General features: G+C 40.5%; 2 protein-coding genes across 7 annotated transcripts in view; one reads left to right on the forward strand and one right to left on the reverse strand.

The window, feature by feature from the left end:
* The window catches only part of TSNAX (translin associated factor X), a 30,442-nt gene extending 21,685 nt beyond the window's left edge, over nucleotides 1-8,757 (reverse strand). The window contains exons 1-4 of the mRNA XM_025448456.3: nucleotides 8,530-8,757; nucleotides 7,929-8,033; nucleotides 4,807-4,921; nucleotides 2,257-2,387 (exon numbers count right to left, since the gene is read on the reverse strand). Of these exons, the coding sequence (XP_025304241.1) occupies nucleotides 2,257-2,387; nucleotides 4,807-4,921; nucleotides 7,929-8,033; nucleotides 8,530-8,545 (367 nt within the window). The 5' untranslated portion in view covers nucleotides 8,546-8,757. The remainder of the gene's footprint in view (nucleotides 1-2,256; nucleotides 2,388-4,806; nucleotides 4,922-7,928; nucleotides 8,034-8,529) is intronic.
* Nucleotides 8,758-8,774: 17 nt separating this feature from the next.
* The window catches only part of LOC125754941 (uncharacterized), a 45,507-nt gene continuing 39,616 nt past the window's right edge, over nucleotides 8,775-14,665 (forward strand). For 4 of the 6 annotated variants that reach the window (XR_007410101.1, XR_007410103.1, XR_007410099.1 and 1 more), the window contains exon 1: nucleotides 8,795-9,232. Coding sequence is in view for 1 of the 6 variants with exons in the window: in XM_049108928.1 (XP_048964885.1) it covers nucleotides 8,896-9,232 (337 nt within the window). In the remaining 5 variants the exon portion in view is untranslated. Of the gene's footprint in view, nucleotides 9,233-11,087; nucleotides 14,277-14,665 lie in introns of those variants that run through there. The other 2 variants (XR_007410102.1, XM_049108928.1) reach the window with 2 other exon arrangements.

Below are 14,665 nucleotides of genomic sequence, written 5' to 3' on the forward strand. Positions count from 1 at the left end.
GTGAATATTCATTTTGAAACCCCTGAAGTTTTTTGTTCATTTTTTCTAAAGTAATCTCTACACCCAACATGGGGCTTGAAGTCATGACCCAGAGATCAGGAAGCTCTACCCACTCACTGAGCCAGCCACGCACCCTTGTCCAATTTTTAAAATTGCCTGTCTTCTTGATTTGTAGGAATTCTTCATATATTCCCTATGTGAGTCCTTTATCCAGGGTATGTATGTCTCCTCTCAGACTTCAGCTTGCCTTTTCACTTTGTTAATGATGTCTTCTAATAAATGTCTTAATTTTAATGAAATCCAACTGATCCATTTTTCCTTTAGTAGTTAATGCTCGTGTTATTTCAAAAAAAATCTTTTCTACCATAAGATCATGAAGATATTCTCATGTCTTCAAGAGACTTGTTTTAGCTTTCACTTCACCCTTCTCCTCACCAGTAATTAGATCTTCTCTCCCAACCCTGCCAAACCTGTCACATTCAAGGTTTTGCCACATGACAGCACAAACTGAGTTCATCAAATCTTTTTATTATGTGTGCTATTACTTAAAAAAACAAATCTCTGATAAATAATAAATGACAACGGGAATGGATCTCCTTTGGGAATGTACTAGAATGACTCTTCATACAACTGTTTGAGTTATCACTTCAATTTTGAGTAACAAAACTCATCTTTAAGTGAGATAAGCAGGTACTTTCTTTATTCGTATAAAAAGACATTTTAAGTAGTTGCCAGAGGTGGGAGGTGGGCAAAATGGAAATGTACAGCATGATAACTACAGTTAATAATAATAGACCTTTTTTTGTTTTTTAAAGATTTTATTTATTTATTTATTTATGAGAGAGAGAGAGAGAGAGGCAGAGACACAGGAAGAGGGAGAAGCAGGCTCCATGCAGGGAGCCTGACATGAGACTCCATCCCAAGTCTCCAGGATCACACCCCGGGCTGCAGGCGGCGCTAAACCGCTGCGCCACCAGGGCTGCCCAATAATAATAGACCTTAAAAGTTCGTCATATGAAAACATAATTGTTAACTACATATAGTTATGGATATTAACTAGACTTCTTCTGATCATTTCACAACATATACAATGTACACCTAGAACTAATATATTATATAACTAATATGTTATATGTCAGTTATACCTCAGTAAAAAAAAATACACAAAATAACAGGTAACCCTTGAACACTGCAATAGTACATGCCTATGTGGATTTTTTCAATAAATATAGTACAGTACTATAAATGTATTTTCTTCTCCTCATGATTTTCTTTTCTACTTTATTCTAAGAATACAGCCAATACACATAATATACAAAATACCTGTTAACAAACTTATGTTATCGGTATGACTTCCAGTCAATAGTAGGCTATTGGTAGTTTTGGGGGAGTCAAAAGTTTTATGTAGATTTTTGGCTGTACAAGGAGTTGGCACCCCTAATCCTGACCCATTGTTCAAGGATCAACTGTATGTATAATTATTGAGCAACAACAACAAAAGACACATGAACATACATACTACAGGTTGACATTTCTGAAGAACAAGCTGAAATTATAAATGTTCACACTAAGCTAGACCCACTGAGCAGCTCATTTTTCATTATGAAATGCCCTGAGTTCAGTGGAATCAGCTATTTAAAAGAAACAGAGAACTCTCATACATATGAATCAACCTCTGACTTTGTCTTCCTCAATTATATAGCATCTCTCCTGTCAGTGAATTCACATTAAGAAAAGCATGAAGATAAAAGAACCGAGGGCTTCAAATATTTACATGACTGATTTGTGTGTATATATAAAGTGATTTGTGTTTATATAAAGCCCAGTATAATCTTAAAATTCCAGTATGGAGTCACACGATGAGATGTTGAGTCTATCTGGCTAGGCGATACATTCTCTTTTATGAACCCACTAACCTGAAACTTAGGGCCATCAGTAAGATATACCTGTACTGGGAAATGAGATGTGCCTTGTCTGAATACACCCTATACACTCAAAGAATAAAAGTTCATTCTGTAAGGCCTGTTTTTTTTTCAGTAACTTTATTAAAATCTATCAATGACTATTCTACATAATTGGAAAAATAATACAAATTAAATGTTTTTGGATTATCTTTATATTACTATTCAGAAGTCCCAATTCTTAAAGCCAATAAAATTTCACTGTGTCAATTAAAATTCATGCAACTCACATATAAATCACGTAACACACTGTTGTTTTTTTTTAATGTTACCACTGAAGTGAACCTACACTTACCTGTAGTAATGGCTCTATGAAACTGATGCATGTCTTCTCCTGAGAGCTCTTGGGCTACTTGCAATATCTTTTGTCTAACACCATCCAACTTAATTTCTGATTCAGTCAATATCTCTTCCATATCAGGAGCACTATAATCAAGATATTGGGAACTTTTACAGTATCAGCCAGATGCTTTGTTAGTGAAAAACTAAAATAATCTAAGTATCAATGAACACAGGGCTAAATATTGTATCTGGATGCTTCTAATGAAAACTACAATTATATTTTATTAAAAATACATAAAATCGGGGGGGGGGGTGCCTGGCTGGCTCTACCAAGAGCATGTGACTCTTGATCTCAGAGTCATGAGTTCAAGCCCCACATTAGGCACGAAGCTTAAAAAGAAAAGAAAAAGCCTTAAAATATGAAATCTGCTCAAAAACAATAGCTATCTTTGGGTACTGTGACTGAATTCTTTCATTGAGTATCTTTACTTTGCTACAATGTATTATTTTTCTAAAGATTACTACTTTCTAAGTTTACTATAATAACAATGCATTAATTATTTTTAGTGGAGAAACACACACAAGATGACTTGACACAACAACATGGCTTTTTCTAAAATATTAAGGCCCCCCGCCCCCGTCACAATTCTATTATTTCTCTAAACTGCTAAATACTGATGTCAGTCCTTTTAAAATTGCAATCTGTACTGGAAGTATTCATAATTAGTCAAAACAGTGTTTCTTCTTTCCATAATAGAACGTCAAGTTCAAGAATAGCTTAAAAATCTTTCCATAATACAAGCTGAGAACTCATTTAAAAAATAAACAAAAACTAATTTTAGGGTCAGGGAAGATAAAAATTAACAGTGTCACATTCCAATAAACCTATATATGGCAAATTCACTTCCACTTAATAGAGTAAAAATTAAACTATTAATAAGTTACCTTAAAAGTGTAAATGAAAGAAAGTTGTAAATGAGAGAATACTGAAAAGATGATAAATTATATCTGGACTTTTGGGGTGCCTGGATGGCTCAGTCAAGAGTGTCTGCCTTTGACTCAGGTCATGATCTCAGGGTTGTGGGATCAAGCCCTGTGTTGGGCTTCCTGCTCAGCAGGGAGTCTGCTTCTGCTTCTCCCTCTGTGTGCTTGCTTTCTCTCAAATAAAAAAATCTTAAAAAAAAAAAATTGTATCTGGAAGATATAATTAACTTAAACCCTTAAAAAGATATATACACTGTAAGTCCTTCTAGAGGTATTTGTACTTTGTAACAAGAATTTCTCTATCGGAATTAGTTACAGGTGGGCACTTTTAAACCTCATGTACAACAGAGAGGCAAAGAGCCAATTAAATGAAATAGGAAGCAAACAAAGAAGCAAAGATGGAAGATAGAGATACCTAGCTGCTTTCATAGAATACTCCTGAATCTTTATAATTCATTTCCCTGTTCTGCTTAGGGTAGTTTAAGCTGGTTTATATGTATGTATGTATGTACGTACGTATTTGAGAGTGAGCACATGCGTACGTGAGCAGGGTGGGCAGGTGGTAGGGGGGTAAAGAAGGAGAGGGAGAGGATCTCAAGCAGACTCCTCATTCAGTGTGGAGCTGCACATGGGGTTCAATCTCTTGACCCTGAGATCATGACCTGAGCTGAAACTAGGAGTTGGACGCTTAACCAACCTGAGCCCTAGGCGCCTCATAATCTGGTTTCTTTTATTTGCAACTGAGGAATCTAGGATATATCTAGAAAAATAAAATATTCTTACAGAAAGAAATTTCAAAGAAAAGATGCCTCAGAGCTGAAGAAAAGGGAACTTCCAAAGGAGAATTAAGCAGTCAATACTATCATATGCTACAAAAATGTAAAATAAGAAGAGTATGCACTAGATTTAGCAATTATGAAGGTAATAGGACAATTTCAATAGTTATGAGGCAGAAAAGCAGATTGCAATGAGTTGATCAATGAATGGGAAGATAAATAACTAGATTTCAACATTGATCTACCATTAAAATTTTACATGTATCATCCAAGTAAAGCTTTTATGCAACAGGCTCTAATGAAGCCATTAGAAATTTAATATTTTCACAAACAACAGCTTTTCACTGAGTGATCTTAACACAAATCCCTAGCTGCTCTGAAAATAAGAACTTTCCCTTCCTGTGTTGATTAAAACATTTGTTCTTAAAATCTACTTGCTACTGGGGTGCCTGGATGGCTCAGTCTGTTGAGTATCTGTCTCTTTGAGTTTGGCTGAGGTCATGATCTCAGGGTTGTGGGACAGAGCCCCACATTAGCTTCAGAGTGGGCATGGAGCCTGCTTAAGATTCTCTCTCTCCCTCTGCCTTCTCCCCTCCCCTCCCCTCATGCTTGCTCACTCTAAAAAAAATTAACTAAAAAAAACTACTTGCTGCTAATGTCTTCTGATCCCAATGTTCATATAACAAATCACAGAATATTCTAACAGCTAGTTACTGTTCATTGAGGTATAAAACATTACAAAATATATATAATACATATCAAACTGTATGCAACTATAACAAATTTTAAAGATATTTACTCACCTTGTAATCCTATGGAGAAGAAAAATTGTCCTTTTACTTTCAACAGTTATATCCCGACTAAGTTTCACAAGTCTCTCATATTTATCATGTCTTGCATCAAGTTCCTGCTGAAATGCTAACACATTATTACAACCATAAGCATGCATATTCCATGCTTCAAGCCTATCAAACAACACTGTTATTATGCACTATAAAGGAACTATTATTTACTCTATAAAAATGAGGAACACATCATCTCATTTAAATGATGGAAATCAAAGACTGGTAGTAACCAAAATATTCTTTCTTTAAACAGGTATGCTTTAACTGGATTTTACCACTCATAGCCTCATAGTAAAATGTGTGTGTGTGTGTGTGTATATATATATATATATATATATATTTATATAAATGTATATAAACATATATATTTATATAGAATTTAAAAAAAACAAACCTCATCTAGTAAACATGAATTATCGCAGAATTATCACATGAGACTTTTATAAAAATTACTTCAACTACCTTTCATAATGTTTTTTAAATCGTATCACATGCAATGTTATCTCCCCCCACAAAAACCTGGACTTTTTTTTTTTTTATTAAAAGTTCAAAAAAAAAAAAAAAGTTCATAACTTTTAAGGACAACTTTCTGAATTTCCAAGCCCTAGTCACTGAAATACCCATAAGCCACTTAACTCTTAATCACCACTTTATTTCAGAAGCATTGTCACAACAAAGACCTAGCAAATATCCTGTCCCACAGGGAGCACAGGGATGTATTTTGCATGATTTAAAAAACCCCAGAACTTGAATAAACTATTAACCAAATTAACAGGTTGACAAGGACCAAATACATTTGCTTCTATTATTGAGATAACAACTAAGAAGGGATTTTGCCTAGTATTTCAAGACAATGAAAAGCTTTCATTATTATAAATATTAATGACAACTGTGAATCAGATACTATGAATACAAAGTTAAACAAGACAATTCTTATCCTCAAGAAGTTTAGTCCAGTTAAAGACAAAAATGTAAACAATTAAAATTAATAATAACCATGTGTAAAGGTTCAGGAAAGCAGGAACCACATTTTTCTTGTTCCTGCTAACATATGCTAGAACACAGTAGATGCTCAATAAATATTTAATGACCAAATGGATGAATGGATAATGAATAAATGCAATGTCTGTCAATAAATTTGCTTGACAAAAAAAGTCAGAAAGACTTCCAAGAAGATATGTGAACTAGGTTATGAAGGAAACCATGGTTCACCAGATGGACAATGGAACTAGCAAATTAGAAGAAATTTTGAGCTTAAAGAACTATGTGTGAAAACGCAGACAGAAACATACAAAAGCAACATATGCTTGGAAACAAGCAGCTCTGTATATGGTGTGTCAGAGTACAATGATGGGGAAACCCTGGCCCACTGCAGTTTTTGCACTGTGTATACCATTCATTGTATCAATACACTAAGCAATTACAAGTTGTTTTATACATCTAAAGATCAATGTAGGTGCCATGATTTTAAAATATACCCACAAATTATTTAGGACTCCCTTCAAAAGGTGGAACCTAATTTGTTCCCTTTAAAAATGAAGCAGAGGGCAGCCTGGATGGCTAAGCAGTTTAGCGCCGCCTTCAGTCCAGGTTATGATCCTGGAGACCCGGGATCGAGTCCAATGTCGGGCTTCCTTCATGGAGCCTGCATCTCCCTCTGCCTGTGTCTCTGCCTCTCTCTCTCTCTGTCTCTCATAAATAAATAAAATCTTAAAAAAAAAATTTTTTAAATAAAAAAATAAAAATGAAGCAGAGTTATTTAAACTGCCTCATCTCTAACAAACAGAATGTAGCAAAAGCAACAGCGTATTGTGTCTGAGATCAGGACCTAAGAAGACTGGTTTCCTCCTTGCTTTGATCGAGGAAGCCAGCTGCCATAACATTAGGCCACTCAAGTAGCTTCCTGTGAGGACGGAGAGCTGGTTGTTGGCAGAAGGCCCGACTGGTCAACTGAGGTGGATCCTCCAGGCCCACTCAGGTCTTCAGATGACCGAGAGTGAGAATCAACAGCTCAGGCACTCTCAGGCTCTAACTGTAAGGTGTAGGAGGGTGGATACAGGATGACAGGAAGGAGATTTTTGTTTTATGCTTTCTTTTGAAATGAGGAGCAACTCAACCAAGTTAATAAGAGGATTGTGAGGGACACCTGGGTGGCCCAGTGATTGAGCATCCCATATGCTTCAGCTCGGGTCATGATCCCGGGGTCCTGGGATGGAGTTCCACATCAGACTCCCCACAGAGAGCCTGCTTCCCCCTCTATGTCTCTGCCTCTCTCTCTTGAATAAACAAATAAAATCTTTAAAAAATAAAATAAAATAAAAAAATAAAAGGAGGCCTGTGAATAACACATACACACACAGACATTATGTATGTGCCGTATATCTGTGGCATGTATATGACTTATTAATAGAAAAGGTCCCGCTCTGTGCGAGGTGTGACAGTCACAACAAAAAACTTAATCCTGGTCTTCAAGATTCTAGCTTAGGAGCCAAAACCAAAATATACGCTTCAAAGTGAACTAATTAGGGATCCCTGGGTGGCGCAGCGGTTTGGCGCCTGCCTTTGGCCCAGGGCGGGATCCTGGAGACCCGGGATCGAATCCCACGTCGGGCTCCCGGTGCATGGAGCCTGCTTCTCCCTCTGCCTGTGTCTCTGCCTCTCTCTCTCTCTCTCTCTCTCTCTCTCTCTCTGTGACTATCATAAATAAATAAATAATTAAAAAAAAAAACACAAAGTGAACTAATTAAATCTATATGTATACATACAGCTGACAGATCTATATCGCTGATACATATTTGTATGTCGGGGACGCAGTAATTTTTAGTGATGTGGCATTTCTGATGCTAATATTTACCTGTAGAACCCTTACAGGAAAAAAAAAAAAAAAGCCAACACCTGAGTACCCTCGACTTTAATGGCAGACCCAGCACCACAGCTAACCTCTGGGGGAAGAAGGTACAAGGGTCACACCGGCACAGCTCACGTTCTAACGGTGTGTGCAGCACAACATGCCTAAACGCTCCTTGCTACCACCTCTCTCGCTCTCTTCCCTTCGCCAACCTCCATGACAGAAAACTTACATTTGAAGGCCAACATCACAGGTGAAGATGAATTAACATCCTTCCCTTCTCTTCTCTGGTTATGTGGGAAATTGTCGTGCTTCCTTTTCCTGAACCCTCCTGATCCTTACGTAGAGAAGGAGAAAACAGTTGGGTAGGGCTTTTGCACCAGAGCTGGCCCCTGCCTCGCTCTCACACCCGCGCCCAGGGGCCCTGGCCCGAGACGCTTGCTCGCTTGCTCGCTTGCTCCGCCGACTCACGCTTGCTCCGCCGACTCACGCAGCAGCAGCCCTGCCTTTTTATTCCCCCCACCCCCACCCCCCAATCCTAAGCTCACCTCACCCGGGGCCTCCACCAGTGGCTTTCCTGATCTGGCACAAGGTGGAGCAATGACCAAACTAAAATCAAAAACACAGCTCGAGGATTTAAGAAATGGCCAGGTGTGCATAGGCCCGAGGTGGCCAGGAAATCTCCGGGGCCGCCCCTCCCCCCCACCCCGCCCCCGAGCCTGCATGGGGAGAGGGCAATCCCTCAAGCGGGAAGCGAAGTGGAAAATCCGACAAAAAGGAGGGAGATCCTCCCCCTTTGAATAAAGAACGCCCAGGGCCGCCGAGGACGCCACCTTCTTTGCTGCTCATGTCGTCACGGCCTACGGCGAGATGAGCGGAGACCCAAGGCCTGCGAGCCAGCGGGGTGCGTAAGGTGCTGGCCGAAGAGCCTGCCGAGGAGCCCTCCGCGGCCGGCCGACGTCGACGCACTGGCCGGAAGCGCACGCCCGCAGCCACTCACGCCTCTCCCTCCGTCCTCGCACACTTCCGGCCTGCGCCCCGGCCCCGCCGCCGCAGGCTCCGCCCCGCGCGCCCCGGGGCTCTCGCGCCCGCGCGCCGTCGTCCCGGCTGCCCTCTGCTGTGCCTGAAGACAAAGCGAACTCTACAGGCCTCACTGCGCTTCCATCAAAACGGATGATGGAAGCGAGGCCTGTGTGAAGATGGAAAAACGGCGGGAGGTGTTCGTGATTTTTTTTTTGTTTTTCCTCAAGGCACTTTGGGAACACCCCCGCGTTCCCTTCGCGTGGACCCAGCCTTCCGCGCGGGGAGTGATGGGGGTTGTAGTTCGCCCGCCGGAGTCAGCCCCTTGCTGCTCTCCCGACCTGGCTGTGAGGAGGGAGCGAGCCGTCCATCGCCTACGGGAGGGTCTTCTCAGGATCCAGGCCGAATCTTACGGAGCTGGGAGTTTAAACTTTCCATTCCTGGCTGTGGGGCCAGCAGGCAAAGTGATGGGGAGACACGAATCAGTGAGCAGGCGGCCTTGGCGTTCGGACGAAGGTAAAGCCCGCCCTCTGTGCTCCGCCCCGGGCCCTCGCCTGTCATCGCCTTCTGCACCGCGGCCTCCGCGCGCTCGCTGCGCTCGGCGTCCCCTGGCCCCGCGGGGCTGGGTGACCTCGAGGGCAGTTAGCCACTGTCCTCAGTTTCTTTACCTGTGAAACAGGGATGGAATACTACCTGCGTCATACGCTTAGTCGAGGGCCAAATGAGTTAATACTAAAGCTCATAGAAGAGTGTCCTTTCGCATAGTACCTGCTCGATTAAATGTTAGCTTTCAGGGGCACCTGGGTGGGGCAGCGGTTCAGCGTCTGTCTTCGGCTCAGGTTGGGATCCCAGAGTCCTGGGATGGAGGCCCGCATCCAGCTTCCCGCAGGGAGCTGCTTCTCCCTCTGCCTGTCTCTGCCTCTCTCCCTGTGTCTTTCGTGAATAAATAAAATCTTTTTTTAAAAAAGAGAATATTAGCTTTCATACCCTTCTCCCAACCTCACGCTCCAAAAAAGAGAGAGAGGTTGGTAATAACAGGCTAACAGGTGCGCACAACTAAGTTGTGAGCTTTTTATTTGGGGCAGGTACTGCCATATCTTATTAGATTATATATTTATATATATATATACATATATATATGATTTTATTTATTCGTGAGAGAGAGAGAGAGGTGACCTGAGCCAAAGGCAGGCGCTCAACCACTGAGCCACCCAGGTGTAGGCCTTCCAACCTTTTATAACCTCCCACCCGCGCCTCCGGGATCCACAGCTCTTGTAAAGCCGCTATAAGTGTTTGTTCAAGAATGAGGTTCCCATCGCCAAGATGGGTAACGAAGTAGCAATCCAGCATCTTCTAGGTATAAACTCAGGGTAGGGCTTTGGCAGATTGGGTGGCGTAGGCCGAGTGGGGAAAACACAAGTATGTTTTATTACACTTTCTCTGAATATCTCCATGTTGTGGGCACGTGCTGCACACACAGTCCTTAATTCCTCCTAATACGAAAGAATAGTAAATGAAACGACTTGACTAGAGTATGGCCGAATTTTCAAGCCCAGGACAGGGGTGTGTGGTAGGAAGGTTTCCTGCTCTAGCTAATCTCTAGAGTCTCTCCCCACTCTGAAGCAAGAAGGTACCTCCTGTCCATACCTTTGCAGCTCTTGGACTACATGAATTAATCAACCAAATTCCTTGCAGATAAAATAGGCTGCTCATGACTCTTGCTTTGTAGATTTGGGGCAAATTAATTCTGAGTTTGTAGGAGATCTGACCCTGGTGATGTTCACCAGTATCTCCCCTTTTTTAATGAGAGAATAATTGACCATGGAGGAAAAAAAAAAAAAAACCTTCTGCTATAAATATAGTAATTTAGATGTGACTCCCTTCGATATAAGGAAGCCAATAACTTATGAACATTTTTAGAGTCAATATTTATTTAGCACAGTCTTAGAAGAAGAGTATTTTTTCCTAATTCTACTGGAATAGCAGCTCTGAAGACCTCAACTACCCAAAATTTAGATCAGCCATGTTTATTTTCTTTCCCCAGCCATCACTCCTGTTCAGCTGTTTAACTACAGCTATGTTGCTTGAACAGTTTTTCAGGCTTCCCATAATTGTTACAATTAGAATGCAAAGTTTCATAACTTGTAATGACTTCTCAAAGTACTGAAAGGTGAATCCCGGGAACACTTCTCCAGAACTTATTTGCATATGCAGTTTCACCAGGTGTCCCATCTGTAACTGCTCCTTTGTCAGGAAATACCACCTCTGGTAACCTGCAGAAGTCATCTCCACGTTGTCTCTTTGTTTGTTGCTTCATATGCATACACAGAGTTTTACTATTTGGCAAAACATATTTTCGTTTGTTTTTAAGGGAAAGCTACCACCCAAGTTGGGAAGCGGAAGGTAAACATTTTCGGTGAGACTTTACTTCTCCCTTACTAGCCAATTCTCAAACCTTTGTTGTTCCTCCTCATCTCCCCAAACTCAACAATCAATTGCTCAAAAGACTTCCTCTCTGTTACACTTAGTCTCATGTTGATCTCATTCGGATGATTTTAAATGTCGTTAGTAATCTAATAAAACCCCACATTATGCTTCTGCTCCAAAAAATTCATATCCAGTCCAAACCCATATCCCAGTACCTTATTCACCTATTTCTTGAGTGTTTAATATTTATCTCAAAATTAACATATCCAAAATTGAACACACCAGTCCCCCAAAACCCATCTCTTCAGCATTATTCCCTATTTAAGTTCATGTAAATAATCTTTTTCCAATTGATCAGACTAAAAAACTAGAGTCATCGTTAACTCCTCCCTCTTTCACATTCTACATCCTATTTACTCTGGACTGAACTGCATCCCCCAAAATTACTATGTGGAAGCCCTAACACTCAATGTGACTATCTTTGGATATAGGGCTTTTAGGAGATAAGTGAGATTAAGTAAGGTCATGTGGTGGGGTACTAATCTGGTAGGACTGGTGGTGGCCTTACAAAAAGAGGGAGAGAACAATCTCTTTCCCCATATGCATTCATCAAGGAAAAGCCATATGAGGATACCGCCAGACACCATCTGCAAGCCAGGAAGAGAGGACTAGAACCTACCGTCTTAGAACACTGATCTTAGACTTCCATTCCCCAGAGTGTGAAAAAATAAATTTCTGTTGTTTAAGCAACCCAGGTTATGGTACTTTTCTTATGACACCCCAAGCAGACTATGCCACTATTCATTACCAAATCCTATTTGTTCTACCTTCACCATATACTTAGATTACAACCAGTCTCTCCAAATTCTACTATCTTCCGCTTACCCAAGCTACCATCATCTCTCATCTGAAATACTCCAATAATCTCCTAACTGAATATAGATGTCAGTCCTTCTCATCAAGAAGTGGAGTCAGTTTTCTCTCCCCTTAAAGTTGATTTAGCCTTTGGCTTGTTTTTACTAACAGAATGTGGAGGAAGCAGTGTTGCATCAATTGCGAGCCTAGACCTTAAAAGACCCAACAGCTTCCCTTTTAGCTCTCTCGGAACCATTAGCCACGGTGTAAGATGTCTGACTATTCTATTGGAGAGAGAGGCCTGACCAACCCATGTTCCTTACAACCAACCCAGCTGAGCTGCCAGCCACGTGAGTGACTCTACCTTGACATTGCAGTCCCAGCTGAACTCCTTTCTGAATGCAACAGAATGATGACACCAGCCATCACCTCCATGGAGCAAAAGAACCAGCCATACAAACCACAAAATCATGAGAAACAATCAGTCATTTTAAATCCCTTTAGTTTCAGGGTAGTTTGTTGTGCAGCTAACTGATAGACACTGGTGTCCTGTTTTCAATTTTGCCCAACTTTCAGTCATTTTTCCACATAGCAGTCAATGATTCCATTTAAAAAATATAGAGATGGTGTTACTCCTCTACTTAAAATTGCAAGTATACTCCTCTTCCTCAGAGTAAAAATCAAAATTATTACAAGACCCTATATAATTGGCCCCAACCGCCACCTCATTACCTTGTTCTCATCTACTGTTTGCTAACTCTGCTCCATCCTCTTTGACCTTCTGTTCTCAAACAAGCTAGACATGGTTCTGCCTCAAAGCCTTAGCACCTACTATTCTTTTAGAATGGATGGCTTTTTCCACAGATTTCTTTAAGACTTTTTCTTTTCTCATTTCATGTCCCCATTGAAAATGGCACCTTCTCATTGAGGCCTTCTGTGGTAGCCCAAATAATGGCCTTCCAAAGATGTCCATATCCTAGAAAGGGGAAACCTCTTGCATTGTTGGTAGGAATGCAAGCTGGTGTACCCAATCTAGAGAACAATCTGGAGGTTCCTCAAAAAGTTAAAAATAGAACTACCCTATGACCTAGCAACTGAACTATTAGATATTTACCCAAAGGATAGAAAAATACATATTTGAAAGGGTATATGCACCTCAATGTTTATGGCAGCATTATCAACAATAGCCAAACTATGGAAAGAGCCCAAATGTTCAACTGGTAAATGAAAAAAGATGTGCTATATACATATACAATTGAATATTACTCAGCCATCAAAATGAATGAAATCTTGCCCTTCACAAAGACATAGGTGTAGCTAGTGTATTATGCTAAGTGGAATAAGTCAGCCAGGGAAAGACAAATACCATATAATCCTCACTCCTATGTGGAATTTAGGAAAGAAAACAGATGAACATATGGGAAGGGGAGAAAAGGAGAGAGGGAAATAAAGCATAACAGACTCTTAACAATAGAGAACAAACTGAGGGTTGATGGAAAAAGGTGGGTGGGGGATGGGTATTAAAGAGGACACTTGGTGCAATGAGCACTGGGTGTTGTATTAAGTGATGAATTGCTGAATTCAAACCAATATTGAACTGTATGTTAACTAACTAAAATTTAAATTTAAAAAAAAAGTCCACATCCTAATCACTGGAACTGGTAAATATGTTACCTTAATGGCAAAAGTGACTTCGCAAATGTAGTTAAAATGAAGAGTCTTGAAATAGGGAAATTATCCTGGATTATCCAAGTGGGCCCAATGTAATCACAAGTGTACTTATAAGTGAATGGTGGAGGCAGGAGAGTCAGAAAAGGAGATATTGACTATAGAAGAAGTAACAATGATAAGATTGTTGGCTGGAGGCCATGAGCCAACAAATGTGAAAAAAAGGTCAAGAAACTGAAAAGTGGCAAGGAAGCAGATTCTTCCCTAGAGTTCCAGAAAGGAATAAAGCATTGCAAACACTATATTTTAATCCAATAAAATGTTTGACCCATTTCTGACATCTGACATCTAGAACTGTAAGATAATAAATTTGTGTTGCTTTAAGCCATGAGTTTGTGATCATTTGTTATATCAGTAATAGAATCTATCTGTAGGGACACCTGAGTGGGACAGTGGTTGAGCATCTGCTTTTGGCTCAGGTCATGATCCTGGGGTCCTGGAATCGAGTCCCGCATCAGGTTCCCCACGGGGAACCTGCTTCTCCCTCTGCCTATATCTCTGCCTCTCTCGCTGTGTCTCTCATGAATAAATAAAATCTTTTTTTAAAAAAGTGTTAATTCGGTGATTTTTTCGTGTATTCACAAGATGGTACAACCATCATCACCACCTAATTCCACATTTTCATCACCCCAAAAAAGAAACCCATGCCTTAGCAGCCACTTCCCATCCTCCTTCCTCAGCCCTTGGCAACCACTGATCTATTTTATGCCTCTGTGGATTCTAGATATTTCTTAAACATGGAATCATGCAGTGTGTGGCCTTTTGTGTCTAGCTTCTTTCACATAGCATAATGTTTTCATGATTCACCTACCTCATAGCACGTATCAGTTCTTCATTCCTTCACATGTCTGAATAATATTCCATTGTAAAGGTATAATACATTTTGTATAGCCATCAGTTGATGAATATCTGAGTTTCTACTTTTGGCTATTATGAACA

Source organism: Canis lupus, chromosome 4 (assembly GCF_003254725.2).
Source record: "Canis lupus dingo isolate Sandy chromosome 4, ASM325472v2, whole genome shotgun sequence".
NCBI lineage: Eukaryota > Metazoa > Chordata > Mammalia > Carnivora > Canidae > Canis > Canis lupus.